This window comes from Pogona vitticeps, chromosome 1 (genome assembly GCF_051106095.1).
Source record: "Pogona vitticeps strain Pit_001003342236 chromosome 1, PviZW2.1, whole genome shotgun sequence".
NCBI classification, from domain to species: domain Eukaryota; kingdom Metazoa; phylum Chordata; class Lepidosauria; order Squamata; family Agamidae; genus Pogona; species Pogona vitticeps.
This window is the reverse complement of record NC_135783.1, coordinates 264,017,864-264,045,169: the sequence shown is the minus strand read 5'-3', so window position 1 is coordinate 264,045,169 and position 27,306 is coordinate 264,017,864. Positions and strand designations below refer to the sequence as shown.

Genomic DNA, 27,306 nt, shown 5'->3' with positions numbered 1-27,306 from the left:
ACATCGCTAAGCGAAACGCGGTTCCCCCATTGGAATGCACTGAATAGGTTTCAATGCATTTCAGTGGTTTTGACAGGTCTGTTTTCGCTATTTTTAAAGTGTCTTAAAATATTCAAAAACTGTTTAAAATGCTTGGAATCGTTAGTGCACCTTGTAAAACCTTTGCAAACTTAATTTGGCTTTGTTCTGAGTCTTCGTTAATTTTTGGTGAATTTCCCCCCCCCCCATTGGAATGCATTGAACTGTAGAGTTCAGTGCATTCCAATGGGGGGGAAAATTCACCAAAAATTAACGAAGACTCAGAACAAAGTCAAATTAAGTTTGCAAAGGTTTTACAAGGTGCACTAACGATTCCAAGCATTTTAAACAGTTTTTGAACATTTTAAGACACTAAAAATAGCGAAAGTTGACATCGCTAAGTAAAACAGGGGGACCCAAACTGTCATCGCTATGCGAGGCATGGTCCCAAACATCGCTATGCGAAATTTCCCCATTGGAAGCATCGCTAAACGGAGCGCAAGATCGCTCCCAAAACCTCAACGCTAAGCAAATACACAGTTAAAGAAGGCAATTGCTAAGCGAGGCACCACTGTACATTTAAGCAATAAGGAGCTGAAACGACAAATCTACCGCTGCAAGTAATGTTAGTTCTCTTAGGCTAGTGTAACCTGCACAAGATGATTTTGGACATTGTGGAATAAAGCAGAAACGACAAACAGCTTGTCTTCAAAATGGTAAGAATAATAATAAAGAAAGGCTGTTCTTGCTTCCTTTCCCTTTAGGGCAAGATGATTCTTCATAAACCTCTTTGTTGGCATATGGAAGAGGGAGAAGTCATCTTTGGAAATGAATGGTGGCAATTCCCCAACTGTTTTTGTGGTTGTGCCAATTAGAAAAACAAACAAACAACCACTTTTTACTTAATTTGTAGGATTTTTACCAATGGTCTGCCAATAATAAACTAATAACAATAAAAAATACTGGGCTTATGGTGAAGGTCCTGCCATAGAAGAGAGTTAATTCTGTTTTGAATGTGCCGGTTGGATTGCTCCAGAGTTGTATGCAAAACATTTAATGGAGCTGGCACAGATGTTTTTAAAAATTCAGTTTCACTTGTGCATGCTGAGGCCATATGGAAATTCTGGCCTTAGCTATCCCTGGTTCACATTTAGTTGCTTTTCAAGCATTAAGGCTTTGGTTTGGGTTTTTTTGTCAGCTGTGAAATAAACTGACCTTAACATATCACCAACTGGAAAGATAATCCCCATTTTTGCTATAGCGTGGGTAAAAAGCTATGCCTGGTGCTGAGTGTTTTTAGGAAACAGTTGACATGAGGAATGCAGGCCCCTTTCCTCCTGGCTGCTTATCAGAGCATCTAGCCCAGTTGCCTAGGAGCAGGAGCAACACCTTTCTGTAAAAATCCCAAGTGTTTTTTCAAAAATTAAAGAACATCCTGGAGTGGGCTGAGTAGAGTAGGGACTGCTTCGTAAACAAGATTTCTCCTGCATGGGGTCTACTCTTTGTGACCCCATGGACCAGAGCACGCCAGGCGCTCATATTTTCCACTGCCTTCCCGAGTTGGGTCAAATTCATGTTGGTTGCTTCAATGACACTATCCAACCATCTCGTCCTCTGTCGTACCCTTCTCTTCTTGCCCAACATCAGGGTCTTTTTCAGGGAGTCTTTTCTTCTCATGAGCTGGCCAAAGTATTGGAGCCTCAGTTTCAGGATATGTTCTTCCAGTGAGCACTCAGGGTTGATTTCCTTCAAAATGGATTGGTTTGTTCTCTTTGCAGTCCAGGGGACTCTCAAGAACCTCCTCCAGCACCATATGGTCCAGCTCTCGCTTCCGTACATCACTACTGGAAAAACCATAGTTTTGACTATGCAGACTTTTGTTGGCAAGGTGATGTCTCTGCTTTTTAAGATGCTATCGAGGTTTGTCATTGCTTTCTTCCCAAGAAGCAGGCATTTTTTAATATTATGGCTGCTGTCACCATCTGCAGTCATCATGGAGCCCAAGAAAGTCAAATCTGTCACTGCCTCCATATCTTCCCCTTCTATTTGCCAGGAGGTGATGGAACCAGTGCCCATGATTTTAGTTTTTTTGATGTCGAGTTACATACCATTTTTGTGCTCTCCTCTTTCACCCTCATTAAGAGATTCTTTAATTCCTTCTCACTTTCTGCCATCAGAGTGGTATCGGAGGTTGTTGATATTTCTTCCAGCAACCTTAATTCCAGCTTGGGATTCACCCAGTCCAGCCTTTCGCATGACGTATTCTGCATATAAATTAAATAAGCTGGGGGACAATATACAGCCTTGTCGTACTCCTTTCCCAATTTTGAACCAATCCGTTGTTCCATATCCAGTTCTAACTGTTGCTTCCTGTCCCACATATTGATTTCACAGGAGATAGATAAGGTGGTGAGGCACTCCCATTTCTTTAAGGACCTCCCACAGTTTGCTGTGGTGCACACAGTCAAAGGCTTTTGCATAGTCAATGAAGCAGAAGTAGATGTTTTTCTGGAACTCTCTGGCTTTCTCCATTATCCATCGCTTGTTAGCAATTTGGTCTCTAGTTCCTCTGCCCCTTCGAAATCCAGCTTGTACTTCTGGGAGTTCTCGGTCCACATACTGCTGAAGCCTACCTTGTAGGATTCTAAGCATAACCTTGCTAGAGTGTGAAATGAGTGCAGTTGTATGGTAGTTGGAGCATTCTTTGGCACTGTATTTGTGTGAAAGCTGTACAGTGAAGAAAGCCTATAAGAAAACAATTTATTTATATGAAATGTAGTGCTGGAGGAAAGGTTTGCAGATACCATGGGCCTCCAGGAGGACAAATAAGTAGATGCTGGATCAACTCAAGGCTGAAGTGTATTTAGGAGCAAAAATGACTAAGTTAAAGTGATCATACAATGGGCACAGAATGAGAACACTAGACTTGCTGGAAAATATAGTAATGCTAGAAAAAGTTGAAAGCAGCATAGAAAGATGAAGACCAAACAAGAGTTGGATATACAAAGAAAATCATAGCCTTGAGATTGCAAGAGCCGAGTAAAGCTGTTGTTAATAATAGTTGTGATAAGTCAGAAGCAATTTGACAGCATATAACAAAAATAAAATGTACTTGAGTCAGTGAAAATGAAGTTAAAGTTAATGAAACAATGCACCCTAGTGCTTTTTAGTGGCTCCAGGATGTAAGCTAATAAAGATTTTGCTTCACCCTTGATTTTCCCTATTCTTTTTTGTTAAAGAAGCTGAAATTGCCCTACAGTACTTTTTGAAAATGGAAGAAAAGCAAGAAGTGTTAAAAATTGTGCCTTACCAAAAATTAAATTAAAGTAAAACAAAATCTCAAGTCTAGAAGAATGCTTTACTTAAGCTTTGGCTTTGAGAGAAACTGAAAACTCCAGGCACATTTTTCTGACATTCACATCTCCTTTGAGTGAGGCTGAGTGACTTTGGTGAGGCTGAATTCATTTGTTACATGAAGAATGGAAACCAACCAGAAATGGAGGCTGCAGCTGGACTTCTTGGAATTTATGTGAACTGGTGCAAAATCAAGCTCATGGGGACCGCCCTTGATAATGCTTCTTTTGGCACCCAGATCATGAGGTTTAATGCAGCTGTGCATTCCAGGCCTTGGGTCAGGGCTGTGCAAATTATTCACAGTAAAATTCAGCTGCAACATTGGCATTGGCATTTCAACTGGGAATCCTTGCCAGCAACTTTTTCTTGCACATTGCTCAAAAACCTACCTACTTACTTTTTACTGAAAACCAGCTTGTAAAATAAAAATTGGCCACCTGAGAATTTGCTCAGGCACTGAGAAACAATTATGCTTTAATGTGAAACACTAACTTCATCAGGTTGTGAAATTTGGTTTTTGAAAGTATTCTTGAAGCTGCAAATTTTGTAATGGAGGTTGTTATCTCCTCTGTGCTTTGTGCTCCTTTACATCTCTGTAGAGTCATCTCAGATGTTCTCAGTCTACTTTTAAAAAATGGAATTGGGCAAAAGGTGATGTGGGACATGCTGTATTTTATGTGGCATTTCTGCCTTAATTTCCATTAGCTGGGACAGTTTTAAACTTGAAAAAAAAACTAAAATCAAAAAAATAAAGAAGAAACAAAAACATATCAAATATATATTTTTCAGAATGGCTTGCAAGTTGGAAAAGCTTCATTAGCTTTAGAGTAGTGAATTTCAGGATCTTTTACAAATGAGCCCTATACTGTCAGGGATTGAATCCCACTCTGTCTACTGAGATTATGCCTATTAACATATGCCCTTTTTTGGAATAATTTACAGTACTTTAATTTTTGCACCTTTCCCCCTTTTAATACTGGTGGTCTGATGCTTTTCATTTGAACAGGTACTTTAAAATTAACTCTGTGAGCTGAGATTCTGTGTGGGTTGATATATTCTCTCCAATTGGCAGTGCACTGTCATCTTGAGCAACTCGCACCGCCTCTTAATTTCTGGACTTTATGGAACAAACAGTTCCAATAAGAACTTGTTTTCCCAGAGCTTTGAAAAATTACTTTTTTGGACTATAATTCCTAGAATCCCATAGTCAGCACGGCCACTGGCCATGTTGGTTGTGGCTTTCTGAGAACTGTACCCCCCCCCCCAAAAAAAAGCAATTTAACAAAGGTCCCACTGGTGGAAATAGTTAGATTCTCTTGCTTTCACGTTTTTATATCAGAATGTAATCAGAATGCCATTCACAAAGCAAATAGCTTTTAACCACTATGTGAAAAAGTTTTGCATACAACTTGATTTTTGCTCTTGAATCTACTTCTGCTTGCAACTTTCTGTAGTTGTGAAGATTTTTTGATGACAGTCATACCTGCACCTTTTCACAAGAATGGATCTTTGTTTAAACATTTACCGGTATACATACAGCTTTTCCTCATAGCTATAAAAACTATTTTTGTAAGATGATGTAACATGCCTGTGACTTTCCAAAAATTACATGTTTTTAATAATGTTTGAATTAGTACATTTAGATTTTAATGCATAGAAGTAATCAGAGAAATGACATCTGTAGAATTAGGCAAGTTAGTGTTGTCGGTGTAGATTCTAGAGGTGGCTTGTTTCACAAATAGATGATGATGATGATGATGATGATGATGATGATGATGATGATGATGATGATGATGATGATGATGATAATAATAATAATAATAATAATAATAATAATAATAATAATAATAATAATAATAATAATAATAATAATAATAATAATAATAATAATAATAATATGCCATCAAGTCAATTCTGACTTATGACAACCCTTTTTGGGGTTTTCTAGGTAGATAGTGCTCAGAAGTGGTTTACCATTCCCTACTTCCAGTGGCATTCTGGGACTGTGCAGCTTGCTGAAGGCCACATAGGCTGGCTTTACTCTCAGGAGGCACAAGTGGGGAATTGAACTCTCAACCTCTGGCTCCACATCCAGATACCTAAATCACTGAGCTATTCAGGCAGCTGAATGGCTCAAAAATCCTTTTATTCTTGTTATTAGCTGTGAGGGTGGGGTGCTATCATGTTCTGAGAGGCACCAGCATCTCTAGTCCCCTCAGAATTATTTTTAAAATTATTGGGTTTTTTAATTGCCACTGGGGGGGGGGTTAACGTTTTTTTTATTTAAAATGTTTTTGTAAGAGATTATTTTGAGTGGTGGGAGAGTGTGCACAAGGAGGGCACATTGGGTGGCAGCCCTCAGATATCTGGAGATTGTTTACTCTGGTGTAAATCTCTTAATGGTTTTCGAACAGCAACTAATTTGTTGGTTAGTGAAGTAATTTGTTAGCTGTTCTCCAAGAATAAATTGTACTGCAAAAGAATAAATCACATAAAACACTTGTTTGGCAGCTATAGCAATTGTTTGTCATGTTCTTTTCCTCTCTGATCCTTAATGCTTTCCAGGCAGAATTCAGTTTAAAGATACTTTGCCTCTTCTCCAACTATCTCACTCATAAGTTGATTCATTCATCTCATGCGGGCATTCCACTATTTATTTCTAATTTAGATTTCTATGTTGTTCTTTTGATTGTAGACTCCTGAGGCTTCATTCATTACTGACAGTACTGAAAATGGTTGGGATCTATGCCACACATACGTGAATTCGCACAGATTGCAGAGATAGGCACTGGCCTTCTGCCTGCTGCTCTTTCATAGTGTCATTGCTAAACAAGGCAGCTGGGTGACAGATTTTGTTTGGGGGACTCACAATAGGAATTGCCTTTTTCCTTTCCCTCTTCCACTCTTCTCAGTAGAAGCTGCTGCAGTGAGTGCAGGAAACCTTCCTGTGGCGTCCCTCAAGTGCCTCCTTCTACCACACCAACATTTCGTACTGCCTGCAGACTCTACCCAGAGAAGAACAGTATCTTATTCTGCTACAGCAGAACACAAGCCCTTTCAGTAAAAATCACACTCATGCAAATGCAGATACAAAATCTATTAATGTAATACCTCAGTCTATATCTGACAAAATCTTATTCCCCTGCCTGATATACTCCAAAGAGCCCTAATATTTCCCTGTTTATTCATATTAGTCTATGAATCTACTTTCCTAAATATTTTTCTTAACTAAATTTATTCAACAATATACAATGAGATGTAGAGAATGTAAATTTAAGTTGAGGGTTCAGAAATAGGCACAGAGAAAAGTGCCATAGTGCAGGCTTATACCAGAGCATATTGTAACCGCAAATATTTAGGAGATTTATCTAGGCCACCTTTTCAATTGGAAATAACCAATGTGAGAAAATACTTTCTGGGATCTGTGCCTGCTTCTAGATTCACTGGTGCAGACAGATATAATTTACAGGTTTTGCTCTCAGCTCAGACCCCCTCCCTTGGGAAATGCATGGCAAGCCCAATCAGGAGACGCTGAGTTTTTTGCCCCAACTACCCTTGGTGCCAGGATGTCTTTAAATTTTATTTCTTAAGCAATCACTCTAGATTCCAGAGAAATAGGTTTCACTTTCACTTCTTCTAGCAAGCAGAAATGTAGCCTTTTGTTTTCTAATCTGTCGGAGTAAATGGGACGCTGAATACTAGGAATTATTGTTAGAGATATTCAAACTATCAAATTCAGCTTTGGATATATTTGGAGCAGTCCAAATATGGCATTATTCAGTGAATTCCAAATATTTCCAAATCTGAATGCACATCCTACTTAACACAATCATAGCCATGTGTGATATGTATGACTATATTTTTTCAGCAGCATATCTTATACCTCAGGAATTAGTACATATATGCCTCCTAACCATTCAGTTCATAGGAGAGAAAGAAAGCTAGTGCAGGATCCTCCTTCAAACCATTGTGACCCTTGAGCCACACAACTTATAAGAAAATTAGGGGCCAGCATGGATATATTTCGACCTGCAGATGTGTAAGCAAGAGGGATACCTGTCTCTTTTAGAAATATTATCTGATGTTTTATTCTCTGTTCCTGGCAATAAAACAGGATCGCAATGGTGGATGGTTTCCCCTTTGATAGATGTCTAGGCTCATAAGAAAGCATGTTTATGCTTTAAAGTTTTTAAGTGATTTCTGTAGATGCCAGCTTCCAATAATCAGTTATTATTTGTGTTCCCCAAGAATACAACAGACATTTGCCTGTTTTCAACAGCATTTGAAACCTTATTAAGTTTGCTGTATGGTTAAAATGAGTAATATCCCTTTAACCTGTCTAAGCTCCTGGAATGAAAAGTGAGCATGTGATAAACAATCTTGTGATTTTATGTGTACTTACGGCTTTTCATTTATGGCCCTTACAATCTGACTTTTCATGGTTTATAGCTGGCAGGATTAGCACTGCGCCCGAGAGTCGGACACGACTGGACTAAATGTCAAGGGGAACCTTTACCTTTGGGCTGAGTTAGGGATGCCTAAGAGAGACAAAATGGTTTGTACAATAAACATCTGGATTTGGCTTTATTTAAAGAATATTGTAGATTTTAGAAAATATGCATAAATCTGCCAGTGAAACAAGCAGTCTATTTGTTTTGCATTTATTGTGAGAAATCTAAGGGTCATAATCTGGCTCCTGTAGATTAAAATTATCTCAGAGAGACAGTTCTTGCTATCTCAGAGTGCTATTGGGAGTGACCAGAAAATATTTTCAAGCAATAACCTTTAATGTATCCGCAAGACTGGCAAAATGTTAGGAAGAACCTTCAGAACACGGCCAAAGAGCCCGAAAAACCCACAACAACCAATAATCTTCAAGATAACTCTCATCTTTCCCCAGGTGACTTTGATCGGAGGCTGTCTCCTCACCCTCCTGGGCCGGTAATTTTTGCCCCACATGAGCCTTGGATCCAGCCATAGCTGGGTCTGAGGATCCCATTTAGGTGTCCAGGAGTGCCAGCGGCATGCCCCTCACAACCTTCCAAGTCAGAATAATAAATGAGGGGTTGTCCTTTGTTTATGATTCCTGGATTTTTAAAATTTAACCACATAACTCAAATCTGAATCTTATTTGAGTTGTTGTTTGATTTTTTTACACACCTGGGAAAAGTGGTTTTAGCCAGTCTCTACCTCATAAAGACATTTTTTTTAGTCACACTTGGAAAACATCTCAAGTTACACAGACATTCAAAGGTTTTGGTTTGGTTTTATTGTTCAAACCCTAGGTTTCCAGATTTAGAAACTGCAGAAATGACCATGACTGCCAACAAGAATGCCAGTGTCACCAGGAGAGCTGGAGGAAATAAGGTGCCCCGGGATACTCTAGATCGGTAAGTACAGCACAAAATTTTTTCATTTTTTTCTTGTCTTGTATCTGATGCCATGCTTCAGTCTGCTTAAAATTGCAAGCAAGTTGCAATCACTAAATAGTTTAAAATAAAGACTGACCACATATGAATTATATGGTTTGTAAAAATGTGGGCTTTTTAAAAAAAATTTTTTGTCTGAGCCATAGGGTTTTGATTTTAAATGCTATTTCTATTGCAATAATAATGTTTATATGGGAAAAGAGAAAGAAGTCAACTTGTGGTTACGTTCTGTGATTTTGTCCACCTAAATTTGTGGCATGAAATAATGTATGTTGCAGAATGTGAGACATTAAGAAAGATCTAGACAAAGTGATATTTGCATTACTCCAATAGAAAGCCCACAGCGGATCTGCAGCTAACTAAGACTCTTCATTAACTACGTCTGTGGTCATGCAGCGCATTCACAGAATTCACACACATATCTAACTTACTGATATGAGAAAGAGCAAGAAGGTGCTCTGACATAATTTTAAGACATTGCCACAAAGCCACAGGGATGCATTGTGCTGATATTTTAAGTTATGTGTCATCATAGGCCGATAAAACAGTTCTTCTTATCCTTTTTATCTGAATCAAACAAGACAATAGAAATCCTGAATGAACTTGGTTATTGGATGAAGGTAAATATACTGAAATCACATTCAGACAGAGTATTGATATTCGTGGTGGACTCTAATCAATTTAGGGGTTGGTGGTTTCCCTGTTCTGACTATTATTGCTTTATACAGTTTAGGTATCTCTTCATCTGACACTACTCTTTGAGATACAACTGGTGTTTGTGGACAAATATGTTTTTATCGGCTTCAGTTTTGTCTTTTGCTGGGTAAAAGTGATGTCATCACACTCATATGTAGCTTGGAAACTTCCTGACTGAATTATTGTTGTGACCCTCTCTACTTGCCTTACCTCTGAGTACTGCCTGGAACCGCCAGTTGGTTCAAACTGTGACACTTGGTGGGAACTAAATGGAGGAACACATAATGCCGCTGTTGAAATATCTGCATTTACAACTGGATGTCTTTAAAGTCTTGCATCCATAATACAGTGACCAGTTCTGGCACTGAGGGGCCTATGGTACACTTCCTATATGTGAACCTCCTCTCACCTGTGATCAATGCGTTACTCTAATGGGAGAAATTTGGCTTCCTGTAGCTTGAGCCCATTTTTATAAGTCCTATACTTTGGGGATGATTGAAAACAGTTGCTGCCCTTCGCTATATGATACCCTTTCAAATAATTGAAAAAATGTTTTATATCTCCCATCAATATTCTTTTTTCAAGGCTAAACATGCCCGGTTCTTTCAGTATTTCCTCATAGGGCTTGGCTTCCAATCTCCTGATCATCCTTGTTACCAAGGTGGATTTTATTTAAATGAAGTCGATTTAAATCATAATTTAAATCCCTAGTCAGTAAGACTTGATTTAAATCATGATTTTTAAATGTAAAGACTAATTCTTGCTGATTGTTATAATCTTTAATATTTACAACCAGATGAAGACTTCATATTTAGAATGATAACCTGTCAGATTAGTAAAATAGCTGTATCAGCTATATATACGAGGAGCATGCTTTTATCAGCACTGATTTTAGTTTAATAGGTTATTCAGTCATATTTGGAGAACTACTTAAATTGTTTTATTTAACTCAAACAATAACATTATTACAGCATACATATTCTTATTTGCTTAAACATAAGTATTCATTAACTGAAATGGTTAAGCAAAATATAGGGGAACTCCCCTATCCACGGATTGAGAATCTGCTGATCCACTGCCTCAAAATAATAAATCCCCCCCGAAATACATATTTATATGTATTTCCAGGGTGTATTTACCAGAACTGGTCATTAGAGGGATCCAGAGACTTTGCAATGTATGGCATTTGCCACATCCGTATTTTTCAGCATCTGCGAGGAGGCTTGGAACAGATTCCTCACAGACACGATAGTCCAACTGTAATGTGTTCATTATACTGTACATCAATTTGCAGAACAACAATGGGATTAAGATCTTTTCCTGAACTGTGTTTATTTTATACCATTTTTACTGTGAAAAAGTGCATGTTATCTCAGCTTGGATAACTTGGATTAATTGAATTAGTTTACCAAAAATCTAGGTATTGCATGAATATACAGTCTCATGCTACATAACTAAGCTCTGTTTCATGTTGAATAACCTTAAACTTTAATGTATCTTAAATAGAAAACTATTGTTATATAAATATTTCCTCCAAAAGCATTTAATTCAAATAAATTCAATTTAAGTTTAAAAATCCATTTATTTCATTTTTTTTAAAAAATTATCGATTTTAATCCACTCTGCTTGTTGCCTACTCTGAACTTGCTCCAGTTTGTTGGCATTCTTCTTAAAGTGTAGTGTCCAAAATTGGACATAGTACTGTGGATGAGGCATAACCAGTGCTGAATAGACAAGAACTAGTATCTCATGGAATTTAGAGACTATACTGTACTGTAGCCAAAAATGAATACTTATGTTTCATACTGCAGCCAAAACTGTGCTCACGACCTGGGGTTCAATCTCAGGTAGTCGGCTCAAGGTTGACTCAGCCTTCTATCCTTCTGAGGTCGGTAAAATGAGGACCCAGCTCGCTGGGGGGGGGGGGGGAGGCAATGTGTAGCCTGCATAATTAACTTGTAAACCACCCAGAGAGTGCTTGAAGCACTATGGGGCGGTATATAAGCAGCACGCTTTGCTTTTTTAAAATATATATATACTTCTGTTAATGCATCCTAAAATAGCATTTACCCTTTTTTTGTAGCTGCACTACTGTTGGCTTATATTCAGCATCTGATCCAGGATCCTTCTCACTCGTAACATTATATGATCTCCACGGTGTGACTTTCATCAATGTTTCCCCCACCACCACCAGGAACAGATAGTATTTTTGGAAAAGAAGTTTGCAATTTGCTGCAGTGTTGAGCACTACATATAACCCTATTTAGTAATTTCCTCTTTGAATAGAATGACAATCCAAACTCCATATGCGACTCTGCAGGAGAAGTGCTCTTGTGTGTATGGTCTCCACACAAGCAAGAACTCCAATCTTCTATAGTGGGCATCCAGTTTTCCAGGGTCTTTCATGTTAAGATTTTTTTTTAATGCAAGCTGCAGTATCTCATCCCTTTCCACATGGATAAAACATGTTACAAAGGAGATCTGTCCTGTCAGCATGGTTCTTTTAACCATGTTAAGTAACACTGTGTAAATAACAGCTGTAAAGGGTATAACTTTTGTTAGCATCTAGTTTATAACTATGACTAATCACAGTTATTGCTGAAAAAGGAAGGCAGGAAATTGAATGTTTGTTTTGAGGAGTACATGAACTCAAAGCATGAGATTGGGAGGAATTCCTGGTCTCTTAACCATGGTTTTTTAAAAATAAAAAAGTTACAAACATATATATTCTGCTTTGAAGTGGGCTCCCAGTGGGTTCCCATCCGCATTACTGCGTAGGCTGATACTAGCTAAGCTCAGCAGTGAAGCAGCAAGTGGTTTTTCCAGACTATTCCCTATGATCATTCTTAAATGTGCTTAAGAGGTTGAGAAATATATGATTTCAGCGGAGCCATTTTCTCAAAATAAGGTATGGCTGTGTTGCCTGCTCCCTAAGAGTTTTTGTGGAATCGACTGTATCATATTATGATAAAAGTTGCAAGTTTGCATGATTTTAAAAAGATAAAGATAAAATATTGTAAACTGTCTAGAACCATTGGCCATGATATCCAAATACATCTTCCATGCTGAAAAGCAATATACCACTGTGTTTGAAGCACATGGTTGGGATGGAACAGTGCCTTGTTTGTAAGCTTGACTGCCACTTCTGGTGATACATAAAAGACGTATCCTTTATATGACTTAGTAGGACTTTTCTTATGCATGTCCTAGTCATGTTGTGCTTAATATAATAGAGAAGCTGAGCTTTGATGACTGGGAATAAAAAGGATTTATGCTTATCCTTTCAGGGCATGTTAGAACAAGAATCACCGTGTTAGACGTTTCACTGCTATATTTTTGTCATCTTTATATAGAAGCTTCTGGGCAACAATAGGCACCTTATGAAGATGTTCTTCTGGCTAAGATGTTCAGGATTCACTGCAGATAATGAATATTATGGCAGATAAATAAGAGGTTTGAAGGCATTTTTAGCTGCTTCTCATGAGAAGTAATCAGCTTCGAGTTATGAGAATATTTTGTGCTCCAGTTGATATAGTCAGTATGCTGATGTGAGAGCAACATTTTCATGTGTGCTTCATTTTTCAGTCTAGAAATGTATAAATTTGACATTAATAATTTTGAACTTAATTATTATAATATTTTTCACTAATCTTTCATTAATTATATTACACAAAATATGTTTTTAAGGGATTCCATTAAAAAAATTCCACCTCTTTTTGTATGGAGGATTTGCTTCTTTTTGTGCCAAATTTTACAGATTTTTTTTTTTTGCTGAACTTAATATTAATTGTCTTTAAAATGTTTGTGTAAATCCTTTGTCTACAATGGTAAGCCCCGCAGCTATTTTCTTCTCACTATCACCAATTTATTTTTTTAATGCTTTACCTGAGTGATGAATAATAGCTGGGGCACGCAAGGGCATGAAAGTAGCTGTACTCCCAAATTCAAGACATAGAATTAAAGAAAAGAAGCCTTTTAGCATGTCACGCTTATGCTCTTCATTGCTCATTTCATGTAAGCTACTTGGTTGACTTCTTTTGCGGAGGTCATGCAAAACAGCACTACCTGAGTCACTGGGAAGTTCCTTTTTATAAGACGTGACAGAGGAAGCAGGCTAATAAAGCTATGGTTCAAAGCTTGGGATGATTGGTCTAAACACAATTTGAAGAAGAAAAGGAAAAAAGTCTATAAAAAACCCCAAGAAATCTTGTTACTTGGAATTTGACCACAAGTTCTGCAAAAAGTGTGATTCTGGTCAGTTTCTGTTGGCTTTACAATCAGTGTGATAGGATTGTTATTGTCTGGCAGTAACTTACTTGCATTTGCACCAATACAATTGGATTTTTCCCCTAGAAAATTTGGTGAGCTATTATTTAATAGGACAGATCTGAAGACAATTGTGACTCCTTCAAACTATAAATATGACTTGCATGCAACAAAGGTCATTTCCTAGCAGGTCACCAGGTTCCCGTCCTAGATTTGCATATACCCGAAGGGCAAAGAAAGAAATATCTGTAGCAGATATGTCTGCGCTCTGATTTGGGAGAGATATATTTTACTGTTGGAAAAACCAGATCATCTATATGAATATTTTCCTGCCCACCATCAGCAGAAATTGAGGCAAGAGCTGTTTTAAAAGTCAGACATCAAAACTGTTCACGATATGCCCATCTATAGTTGGTGGCTATAAGAGTAAACCTCAGTCAAAGTTGGCTTTGTGCTGCTAATGCCCTAAGCAAGAGTAAATTATAGGATCCAAACATGGGGGTCTACTGAAAAAAATTGTAATACTTGTATTAAAATTCTGGGGGATTTGTAAATGCAATATCAAATGAAAGACACTAACTGAAACTGTTCCTTATTCCTTAGTAAGAGAAGCAAGAAACAGGTAATATGGTGGCAAGGGAGAAGAATAACTTAATATTACAGTTTAATTGAAAGCTGCAGTAAGAATGTCCTGTTCTCAATAATCCTCCTCAGCTCTTGCAAATTCAGGTTTGTGGGTTCCCTTAGGGGTTCAGCGATCTCTTTTTCTTTTCCCCATTTGTGCAACAGGCTCTACCCCATGACAGACATGGAGCAATAAGGGTTTTTTTTTGGTCAGTTTCAAACAGCCACATGTCTGTCATGGAGTACAGCCAATTGCACAAATGGGGTGCACTCCTGAAAAGAACCTTACCCCTGATCATCACCTTCCTCGTCCCAGAAGGTAGGGGTGCTTGGAAAACGGCATCTAAAGAAGACTGCAGAATTTGGACCTCTTTATGTTGGGAGTACTGTTTTGGTAAATTGGGCCAGGTTCTAACCCATATAGATAAAAGATTACAGCCAGCACTTTGAATTGGAAATAAATTGGTAGCTGGTATAGTTGGTATAGTGGGAGACGTGGTGGCGCTGCGGGCTAAACTGCAGAAGCCTATGCTGCAGGGTCAGAAGACCAGCAGTCATAAGATCGAATCCACACGACAGAGTGAGCTCCCGCTGCTTTGTCCCAGCTCCCACCAACCTAGTGGTTCGAAAGCATGCAAATGCAAGTAGATAAATAGGGACCACCTCGGTGGGAAGGTAACAGCGTTCCGTGTCTAAGTCGCATCGGCCATGTGACCACGGAAGATTGTCTTCGGACAAAAGGCTGGCTCTATGGCTTGGAAACGGGGATGAGCACCGCCCCCTAGAGTCGAACACGACTGGACAAAAATTGAGAAGGGGAAACTTTATCTTTACCTTTATAGTTGCTGAAGATTGGTACAATGTACAGTTGCAATCCATTGTTTGTTTGTTTGTTTGTTTTCATTTATTTATTTATTTATTCCATTTATACCCCGCCTATCTGTTCATCGCCAACACTCTAGGCGTTCTTCTGCAGAATCCTGCACTGTATCCTATGCCCCACAGCTTGCATGGATTTAGTGTCTGAGTAGCCATCACTTGCATTGTGCTGTTCCTGATGGGAGGACTTAAAGTAAAGATGCAACCCTATCAGATCAAAGATATCTCTGAAGAAGATCTGAGCATTAATGGATACCAGTGTCCCTCTTTCAAACAGACCAGAGGCAAGAAAAACAAATTCTTTAAAAGGACATCAGGCTTTCTGCCACCAACACTGATTCTGTTTTGTAATGATATTCCAAACATGATCTCATTTGTTTGAAAGCCAAAACTGAAGTGTTTAGAGAGGAAGAAATATGAATACTGTTGGCTCTTTCCATTGCAAAAGGGGCTTTTTCAAAGAAGCTTCAAATTGTCCTGTAGTTGTTTACATAGGCCTAAATCCAATTTCTAGTCCCAGCTAGAGTGGACCCACTGTACACTAACACTTAACTATTCAGCAGTGATTTCAACGGGTCTATCTAACTGGGACTAGCAATTGCATTTAGCTCCATGTCGCTGTGTTAGTGTCCACGCTAAAGGTCTCATGGACATTACTTGAGATGAACTAGTGGTGCCTGGTCTGTAACTCCAAGCCACGGAACAAAAACACTTAATTATATAACCATAGGCTTACTGTAGCAGCAGTGGAACTTCGAGGTCCTATGAGCTCTTGGACCTGTGTATATATGAATGCTTCATGATTTAATAGCCCGTGCCTTGTTGTGTGAAGCATCCAAGAGTGTGATGAGATTCAGATGAATCCTAAATCCCTCCCACAGCACAATGAGGCAGAGATACAGATCTTGAGTCACCAGAAGCATTTGTAGTATTCTTCCTACTTCTCTGTTTAAGAAAAAAAATGGGAGGATGAAGAAGAGGGGATTTGGAGATAGAATCGGTGGTGAGTAAATCTGCCTTCTCATCACAAGCATTCATTTTCCTAGGGCTCAGTCACAGTTCTTGCGAGAGGGACACTGAAGTCATACATCACCTTAGTTCTAGGTTTGTTCTGTGCTCTTTGCTAGTTGTTTCTCTTTTTCAGGAGTTCACTTACCAAAAAACTCCATGGTTTGCAAATTTCTTCACTGGTTATATCAAGAGGTCAGTCTTTTATACTATTATATCATTATGCCCAAATTGTTACAGTGACATAGAATGGTTCAATGTGTATCAGAAGAAGACTTCATTACCTCCAGGGCAGTATGCAAAAGATTGGGAAATATTTGATTGATCTTAGTCCCAGTGAACTACATGGAGATTTGCAGGCTATGCCTTCTGGATAAGGATCTGACTGAGAAACATACGTAAATTGTGACAGTCTGTACAAGAGATCTGGGAAGGCTGTCTGGCTATGGAAATTACTGGGCAAGGCAGATTTTTCTGATTAGGGCACGACCCCAAAGACTGTTTTATTTCCAGGATATCACAGTAGAACGATGTGTGTGTTTCAGATTTAAGGATTATAGAAATGCATTTTAAGCACACTTGCCTCTTTCACTATAAGGCACACATACTGACAGAAGTGATTGCTTGCTGTGTAAAAATAACTGAATAACAACTCTGCAGTTCACCCTTTGTCATACTTTTGTAAAGTTATGTACACAGCTTTGGTAGGTGCTGTCTCATAGCTGTCCTAGACTAACTTGACTTCGGAGACACTGACTAAGTTAGAAGTAAATGGGATGAGACAGATGACTAAAGAAAAACCTGTTCAACCACGGCTGCTGGCCTCCCTTTTCTAGCACTTTTCTGAGCTAATTCCTTTCCAGAAACAAAAACAGATTTGTAAGGAGATTCTGGTCATGTTCCATACGGATCGAAACATGAGAAGGAAGGGACAGGAAATAGTAATTGCATAATTCATTATTTTATGTGGCTGGTTTCTGTCAGAACTTGGTCAACACAGGATTGACTCATAAGTACAGAAGATCTTTCTTGGAGAAACAGCTGTTCTGTGGTGAAGAAGATGACGGCAACTGGTGGAGACTGTCAAATTTTATCCTTTGTCAATGTTCTTAGCCAAAATAGCAGGAATTGGTTATTTCTGTTTCAATTAATTTTCAGACTGTATGGATTTTGTTGCTATGACACCAACAAATACATTTTTTTAAGCAAAAACTCTTTTGTTGGTTATTCCCAAAACTTTGTAAAGTAACAGCATCTTTTTAGGATGGAAACATCTTGTGGCAGTTCTGCAGCTGCCCTTAGGAGCAGAAACTTTTATCTCATTCTTCTACCACATGAACATCTGATGTAATGTTACCATTCTAAACCAAGTAGTGGTAACCAATGAATGAATGAATGAAAATGAATGAATGAATGAATGAATGAATGAATGAATGAATGATGGATTTATTTGTTATGGTTGGGTGACCAGCTCATAAAACATATGGCTAAAATATACAAAATGCAATTTTAAAAAATGTACAACCAGTTCACAAAACATATTATACAAAGCGGAGTTGGGATGAAGTTCAAAGCGCAGTAGTCCTACCAGACTGTTCCAGAAAGCTCACAGGGCATCAAGGTACCCAGGAAGTGCAGCACCTCGGATAGCTCCCAGTAAGCACTTTGCTCCAATATGGCTTGTGTGGAACTGGGAGCTGTTACACTGCAGGTCCTGGGCTGCTCTCCCCAAGCTCGATCTCTGCCTGAAAGGAGCAATTCTCTGGCATGAAACCTGACACTTAATTACCTCTTTAGGAGTCAATAGGAGCTCCTGTTAGATAGGTTACAGGCATTGTCGTACTGACTCTTGGGACTGCGGAGCTCCTGGAGAAAGCCAGCCTGTCGCAGTGCTAGAGATGTCAAGGTTGTTGCAATCATAGGAACTTTGGATTCAAGGATGTCTCCTCCAGTCTGTTGCAGGATATCTAACTGTTTGGGTAGAATCTGGTTAGGTGTCTCCTCTACTAGTTCTTCAGCCTCCAAGCCTAAGTACAGACCATTGCTGGACCCATGGGGCATGATGGGTGACATCACATTATGCCTTTTGGATTTACTAGATATGGTTTGGGGGAGGGAAACCGACAGAAGAGGTTAGAGTTCATGTTTTGATGGTTCCCACATAGAAGCAATGTCTAGCTGATGCTTTTAAAGAAAGGAAAGACTTCGATAACCATTCCATGCTGGTTTAAATATTTACAACAAAGCCATTCTGGAAAGTTGTTTTTGCTGTATCTATCCAGGTTTGAAAACAAAATAGATCACCTCTAGAGATAAGCACAAACTACCAATTCAGTGGCTCATGATGTTTCGTTTGCCAACTCCACAGGTGTTCTGTGGTTTGGTGCCCCATCCCCCTGGCAGGTGGCCACTCATAGGCGGTGTCCTGGCTTCCCTGCCCCACCTTCTCTGGGTGCTGCCTCTGAGAGGTACCTTCTGAATGGGGTGGGGCACCAAACCATGGAACAGCTGTGGGGCTGCTAAACGAACTGGCAGAAACTGCTGAACCAGCAGTTCATGCCCATCTATTTTATTTCAAGTTATTATTTGAAGTAATAATAGCTCTGTTTTACTTCAAGTTATTATTTTACCATTATGAGAACATTTCCAAGGGGCTCTTGATTGCATTGTTAGATTCAATGAGGTTTCTTTTTACAGGTGATATATTCCCCATTCATTATCATTACTTGTTAAACACAGAAGGCAAGAAATGACATAAGATACTACCACAGAATGTTTAAGCTGATGTTGAGGAAGAACTGCCAGGGCATGTCTTAACCTGATGTTTAGGTAGCTGAGAAGTATAGTTCCAAGAACTACTACAGAAAATATGACTCTCTCTATATATCTTTTCAAGAGGTAATCTTAATGTTCATTGTATGTTCAAACAAGTTTTAGCTGTTGTAAACTGTCCAGAATAGTGCTTTTGCACTTATGAGATGATATTTAAATAAAATAAAATAAACTGCATCTTCACATGAGATGAATTTTGTATGCAACAGTTACTTTGAAGTACAGTATAGGAGGAATGGTCAATGTGCAGTATAGAGGTCTCATTCAGTTCATATTTTTAATTGTACAGGATGAAAAGCAGTCTCTTCTCCCAGGTTAGAAGGTTCTCATTGTTAGAAAATAGGACATATCTGTGTTGTGGCATTAGCAAATGATCGGAAGTCTTTGTTGGTAGCAGATGGTATGTTTTTTGCACCTCTATACTCTGCATTAAGCAGTTGCATTTAGCGATGGGCATGGTCAAAATTTTCATATTTCCTTGTTTTGGTTTCTTTTGGGGCATACCTCTTTCAATTTTTTCCATGTATTCATCCTTTTGTTTTACATGAAAGAAAACAACAGCTCTTTCACATTTCCCCTTCATTTTTCCAAGCACTTAAAGACTCCTAAACAACCCCTTAAAACTTCTCCAAATAGCAGAGGCAGTACAACAGAGAATCAATCTTTTCCCAAAGCATAAGAAACAAAAATCATCCTCAGATGTATGCATGGACTAGCATATTATCACATTCCAAACAAATATATGAGTTCCATGCCATCTGCCTAGCCCCCCTGGGACTGGGCAGCACATTAGGAAAAAAGGAGGGAAACAGCCAGGGAGTCAGGCTCTAGCTGCTACACACACAGAGGCACCTGCTCACCAATGTAACCAATGGCAACACAACACCAAGAACAAGGAGAAAATACCACAAGCTGTGCCTAACGAGTAGCAGCAACCACCCACAAAGCCTAGTAGAACACTGCCAATCACAAAGTTTACCCCCGCAGCTCCTGCAACACCTAAAGAATCAAATGAAACAGTTCTCCAAACCTGCTAAAATACAGTGGGGTATTGACTTAAGAACGGCTCGAGTTAAGAACATTTTGACTTAAGAACCACTCTCATAGGAAAATATTGACTTGACTTACATACTTAGATTTGAGTTAAGAACTGAAAAAAACCACGTGAGAGGCAGGGAAAGTGCAAAATTTGAACTTTCAGTTAACTGTTGGCCAGTGAAAAAGGTGCCTGTCTGCTTCCTCACTCCTCCCAGCGTTTAGAGAGTGGATTGGGAGACAGTCTTCAGACTGCCTGGTACTGCCTGGACTGTATTTTCCCTGCCTTCCCTGAACCTTTCTTGACCTAAGAAAAAAAGAAACAAAATATCCCCCTCTAGTGGTCGAAGGCGGAATAGCAGTTTCCCATTAGTTTCTATGGACGGAAAAGAGCAGATACGGATCAAATGGTTTTCAATGCATTCCTATGGGAAATGCAGATTTGACTTGAGAAATTTTTGACTTGAGAACCGCCTTCCAATACGGATTAAGTTCTCAAGTCAAGACCCCACTGTATACACATTTAATAGAATAAATAAACTGTAAACTAAATAAAAAGTTTTTAAAATCAATGAAACAAGGAAAGTACCCCCCGATAGGGAAGAATATAGAAAAATAAAATGTAGCTCTGTCTTCCAAAAACCAAGAAAAGCAAGCAAGCAGATAAAGGCAAAAAATACAATCAAAGGCCCTGCTCAACATCCCTCCACCAAACTAATAGAATATGGGATTTTTTTCTCCTCTCTGGCTAATGTCCTCTCTTTTCTTCTTTGAATCCAGCAGGTGAGCCAGGCAGCAGCAAAATTAATCTAAGGAAGGTCCCTCCCCAAAAAAACCCAAAGGGGAAAAATTGGGGGACCCCTCTAAATAATCTAAAAGTTATGCATTGGCTAGGCAGACTGCATGGCATAATAAAATAAAGTTCAAATAAATGAGAGAAAGTAGTCCCAAAATATCAAGAAAAAAGGGGCAAAAAGGATGGAATCCAAGATGGAGGCACAGAAGCAGGGAAGCAGGCAATCTAAGATGAAGGTCACTAAGAGCTTTGTACACGGTAATCTCACAAGGAACAACTGAAGAAGAAGCATTCCTAACTAGCCCCAGAATGTTTTATATGCTCAAAATTCCCACTCCTCACAACTTTCTCCTTGCATTGTTGTTAATAGCCTTTGCAGTGCTATTACATGAGAAATTTCTTAGGTTATTTGATAGACAAAGAGTGAAAGTGCACAGATATATCCAATGAAAGAGAGAACATAAAAGAAACAGAAGGCTTTCGTGTATACTTCTTTCAAAACATAAATCATTCATGTTCAAGAGGTTCTCTCTTGTCAGTCACCAAAAGAATATGAATTACACAAAAAGTCTATTTTGCATTTTGGGTCTTTCATTTCTAGTTGCATTCTTAAGCATCTGTGATGTTCCTTGTGCTCTCAAAACCTTGTGTTTTGATGAGGTTGAACAAGACTCAGAACCGGTTCATAAATTATGTTGAAATAAGAAGTGCAAATGACCCTTGATTCTACTTCTCCAACATGTACAAATGGGAAATGATGTCTCTCGTGTGGTGAGCTTTATGAACCTCAGCTGTATTGTAGAATCGATTAAATTGACTTGTTCTTCAGCTTACTCTTGTGATATGTAGTCTATTTTGTGATCCAGTTAACTCTCATGTACTGTAACTAGGTAGATCTAGTAGCGTGATATCTGTATCTTACTTCTGACAAATTGGTTATCCTGGACTTTCACATTCACAGCATGCCTGCTTGTTTTACAACACTGGAGTAGAAATTATTTCTGAGGTGTATTGCTATTGCCATATCTGGCCAGCGGTCTTTCTTTCCTTTCTTTCTTTTAAAAAAATTGTTATGGAGCATATGTTTTATGGGTTTCATAATCAAAGGACTGAAGTGTGTCAGCAAATCCCCCCCCCCCAACAGAACTGAATTGGAGCCGCTTGTGCATGAAGCAGAAGAGTATCTCATTCCTTAATTTTTGAAAGAGGCCCACTGTTCTGGTTACAAGTTGTCTAAAAGAGTGGAACAGGGCCAATTTAAGGAATCCATGGGAAACAATAACGCAGGGCTTTACCTATGAATGGCCCCGCAAATATGGAAGTAGCAACATCAGCTAATACAAGAAGATGCAAGGAGGAAGCAGTAGTGAGGGATCCTGAAAGGCCCGATGCCCCAGGTCTTTGGTGTCTTTAAAATACCTATGGTGTACAATTTTTTTTCTGCTGATGTACGTGTTCCCCTTGGGTTACTTTTTCAGGCTACATACAATGATGGGTAGGATTGAAACCAGCAGTGGGCAAGGCTAGAGCCAAAATGGGTGGGGCAACACTCCTCCTTTCTCTCTCCTTTCTTCTGACACCCCTTTAGTCTTGTCAGAGGTCTAACTGCTTGCTTTCAGACAGCTTTTGAATTTAGATTATGTGTTGCATGTAGCCGTATGACCTAGAGATTGCCTACCCATTATCTTGAAGAAGGAAATATTAAAAGAGCTGAAAATATATATTCTACTGTCACTTGTGGGAAGCTGGTTAGAAACACACAAGGAAAGGGTCTCCTCAGGAAAATAATGCTCAACTTCTCTCACTTTCCAGGGTGACTTCACTCACTCCATAGCTGATGTGCCTTTTTTTTCAGCGTGGACTATAATGCTTGCTTGGGTTGGTGGCAGTCAGCATTCACCTTGTCTTCCTGTTTGCTGTACCCAGTGGCTTGCTTGTGCAGATGCTTTATCATTCTGCTGATCACTGTTGTGCCTCTGTGGGCTCCTTGCTGTTACTTCTCTATGTTACCCAGCTTCACAGAAGGCAAGACTTGGAGCATCTGAATACAGTTGTTGTTACCCAGGTGGCTTTAGTGCTTTCTCCCTTGTCCCATATTTTTCCCCAGAAAAGGAAAGTCACAGCTACTTACGAGGCTTGGTGCCAGATACTAATCCCATAGCTTGATTGAGTAGCAAATATGTCTGGAGGTCACACTCTCTATGCAGAAAGAGACTTATGGGAGTTGTAGTGTAAAACATCTGGAGATCAGCAGGTTGTGAAAGACTACTGTATACTATCTTTGTCTGGAAGTAGGAAATATGTGAACAGCTCTTCTCTTTGTCTTCACAGCTTGGTAGGATACAACACTCTGCTGTACATTCCTGACATTTGAAAAAAATTGTATTTTTAGTACATTGCCTTCCTCCTCCCCCTCCATCATCTGTATTCTTCCATACAGTGTTGAATCCTATACAATTCCTGCAAAGATTTTTTAAAAATTCTTTCCCCTCCTCTCTCTATTTAATTTGTTTCATATGTTTTCCATCTTGTAGAATTGTTTAATTGTGTTATAATTTTTCTTATATTTGCGTTGTATTGTATGTTGTAAGCCGCCTAGAGTGGTCGCAACGACCAGATAGGTGGGGTATGTATAAATAAATAAATAAATAAATAAATAAATAAATAAATAAATAAATAAATAAATAAATCTCAACTTTTTTGGGGGGGCTGTTTTTTAGGTGCTTAAAATAATTGGCTCCTGTTTTTATTTTTGTGAGTTGTTTATAAAAGGAATATTATTTCCTCTGATTAAGCACTCCATTTTTCACTTTACCAGACAATTTTGTTTGCAAAAACTAGTACCTCCTATAAGTGTTCGTTTTGATCCTGGGAATTCAGAAGGTGGGAATGAAAGGAAATTGTAAGCTTAGGAATAAGCAGTGTAGAATAAGCCACATGTTTTGCAGTTTGGTGTTAAATAAAAGACAGAACGTTGAAAACAAATTCAAGAGCAAGCTAGAAAGCCCTTGTCCCTACCTCTAGTCACAAAAGAGGGTTAAACAAAGCAATGCAATCCATGGTAACTCCATGGTAACTCCATGAAGCAAGCAAAATGTCATTTTGTTGGATCAACTTTTCTTAAAGTGTGTAGCTTTTACTAATAAAACTAGGTTTACAAAAGGTTGTTCTACATGTGTCTTGCCTCACTCTGCTGATAAGAAGGCACATTTTCTATGCACCATTGTTTGAGAATTCTTTGAAACAGAGTAAAGTAAACATTTTGAACTTGAGCTGTTCTCTAACTCCTGTTTGCAGAAAAGGTGATCTGGACATATAGTCAGCTGCTCAATTGTCTGACTTTGGCTATTGACATCTAGTCACAATTAAAGGAAAGCTTAAAAGTCACCTTGCTCTTTCCCTCTTTCCAGGCACTATATGTTTCTCAATAAAACTAGAAGTCTCTCTCATTTCAGCCCAAAAACCCAGTAGTGTATAATGAGTGAAGGGGCTGGGTATATGGAATCCAGTGGAATGGGTTCCTGGTAAGAGAGGGGTGTAACTGTGGGATTTAGTAGGATTCGAGTCAGTGTAAGAGACTTGATCCAATGTGCCCAGGAAATGAAAAGCCTGCAGAGAGTTCCCTGGGATCCCCCCTTTAACACTGAGGGGGTACCTAGGAGGAGAGAGGAGGAACATATTTTGGCTTTTACTGGTTCACTAAGAAGTTGAAGATCAGAAGAAACCCCAATGCAGTTTGCAGATTCCACATGTGACGTGAGGGTCAGACGTTTCAGGCGTTTCTTTTTCTGCATAGAAATGTCTGGCTTGGATAGCTATAGATCAGCCAGTTTCCTTAGATGAAGCTCACAGACCGCTTTGTTGGATTAGAACTGAAACATGGAGTGTCAGTCTTTAAGTTTTAACCTATAAAGCCCTAAACAGTTTGGATCCAAGCTATCTGAAAGATCGCATCTCCCTCTATGAGCCTGCCCAGGCATTAAGATCATCAGGGGAGGCCATTCTCTCAGTCTCACCACCCTCACAAGCACACTTGGTGGGGACACAGGAGAGGGCCTTCTCTGTTGCCACTCCCAGACTCTGGAATGCCCTCCCATGAGAAGCCAAGCTGGCCTCATCTTTGCTGTTCTTCCACAAGAGGGAAAGACCTTTCTCTTCAAACAGGATTTTCCTTAGTGACTGGCAGTCTGAGAGGTATTTTTTCAAATGGGATTATGGTGCGTTGTTGCTTTTTAATTTTTTTTAGTATTGACTTTATTTACTATTTTAATGTTACTTGTTTAATTCTTTTAAAATATTTCTATACTTACCATGCTTAGCTTTTAAATATTGTCCTTATAATATTGTAAGCCACTATGGACCCTTTTAAGGAGAAAAACAGGGTAGAAATATTTTAAATGAATGAATGAATAATAAATGAGTACCAGAACAGAAGGTCAAATTTAAGCATCACATTTCGAGGGAAAGTGAATTAACAGTCAAGTTGATAATTCTACTGAATGACTGGAAGAAAGAGAATCATCATTCAAGTGCAGCCTTGTCTTCTTCCTCTGGTGATGGCTGGTGATGATGGGCATTATAGCCCAACACATCTAGAGGATGCCAGGTCATATATATATAAACTAGTGGCTTCATTGACTGTATGATGGGATTTGCAGACCAAGAATATTTGTAAGGTTGTAGTTAAAAAGTTAAACATAGGTGTTTGGTTTAATTTTTTTTCTGCTATGTGGTTTAATATTAAAAACACTGGCTGTAAGTAGCTGGATAATACTAGATTTTTAAAGAATTTGTTTTGTTTTACCTTGTTCTGCTGCATACAGGAAAGAACATGCGGCCTTGCTGTACTTTTGTGACCAGTTCCTTTTATCAATAAATCACATTCCTTTAACAACTGTGCACATACCTAGGTAGCTGCAACTTTATCTTTATACAGAGGCTCAAGGCAAATTAGGAAAGTGGAAAAGTTAATTGAAACTTTACTCAAGTATGATCAACATTTATTTTGAAATAAAGTTGAATTTTTCTATAGTCATACAGATTTTTTTAAAAATCAGTTTACTACCATTCCTTGCAGACTGAACATGCACATAATTTTTCTTACTTTCCTGAGAATAAGTCCCATTGTACTCCATTGGACTCACCTCTAGGAAGCCCTGCATAAGTTTGCATTGTTAGTTACATAAATCAGGTTGGGACCAAGCCCTATTGAACACAATCTGAATTGCATTTAAGCTTGCCAGGTTTTTCTTACCCTTCACTGGATCTCCAGACAGAAAGACAAATGTCAGGGCAAATGGCTGTACAGGAAGTGGATGTTTAATTTTTGCATTTCAGATGGCTTTAAAGACTGGGATAGCCCTAAATTTCCAGCAGATAGCACCAGACCTCACTGACTCACCATGAAGGTGTTCATACTGTATGTGTCTTGCATATGAGCAATGATTGTGCACCAGAAAGGCAGAAGCAAAGGAGGGAAATGAGGAGGAAGCTATTGGACCCATGCACTTGGGCCCATTGTATCATGTAGAAGACGACAGGCAATGGTGTACTAATACTGCAAATTTTGAACCTTCTTGGACAGGCCCTGTTAGTCTTGACATGAGGAGCCTTTTACAAGGTCTAACGGCAGTAATTCCTTTTATCTTATGCCTTAATAGACCACAAGTCGTCAATGTGATGTGGCAGCAAATAATAAAAACGCAAGTGCAATGCTAGGCTCTGTCCGTAGAAATATGATGCCCAGATGAACAGAAATAATGGCAACTCTGTTTTGGGCAGACCTCACAAGTCATACTGCATCCAGTTCTGGACACCACAATTTAAGAAAGGAAATTGACCAGCTGGAATGTCCGGAGGAGTGCAACCAAGACAATAAAATGTTTTTAAAAAGCCCATCCCAGTGCAGAGCAGTTAAGGGGTTGGGTGTGTTTAGCTGAGATGTGAAGGAATAGCTGCCTTCTAATATTTGCAGACCCATCATGTGGAAAGTGAAGCATGCTGTGGCTCCAGACAGCAGGACCTGAAACAATAGATTCATGTAACAAGAGAGGAGTTTTCAGCTAAACATTAAGAGAGAATTCTTAAAAGTAAGAGCTCTTTCATAGTGGAATTGATAGCTTTGGAGAGTGGTGGATACTTCCTTAATTTGAGGTTTTTGAACAGAGGTTTGATGGCCATCTCTCAGGGATGCTTTTTCCCACCCCATCTAATTTTTATTCTTTTCAATGGAGATAGGATTATGGGGAAGGGAATGTAGGGTTGTGGGAGGTAGATATGGATAGGGAAAAGGTTAAATTCCACAGAGTGAGATAGTACATTTACATCAGCTTATACAATTATACTAGAAAGAGAGATAAAAAGAAAAAC

At 38.9% G+C, this 27,306-nt stretch overlaps 1 protein-coding gene across 5 annotated transcripts in view; it reads left to right on the top strand.

The window, feature by feature from the left end:
• DENND2B (DENN domain containing 2B) overlaps positions 1 to 27,306 on the top strand; it is a 212,536-nt gene that overhangs the window by 91,828 nt on the left and 93,402 nt on the right. For all 5 annotated transcript variants that reach the window (XM_072985737.2, XM_072985740.2, XM_072985736.2 and 2 more), the window contains one exon: positions 8,658 to 8,762. In XM_072985737.2, the coding sequence (XP_072841838.2) occupies positions 8,683 to 8,762 (80 nt within the window). In that variant the 5' untranslated portion in view covers positions 8,658 to 8,682. The remainder of the gene's footprint in view (positions 1 to 8,657; positions 8,763 to 27,306) is intronic.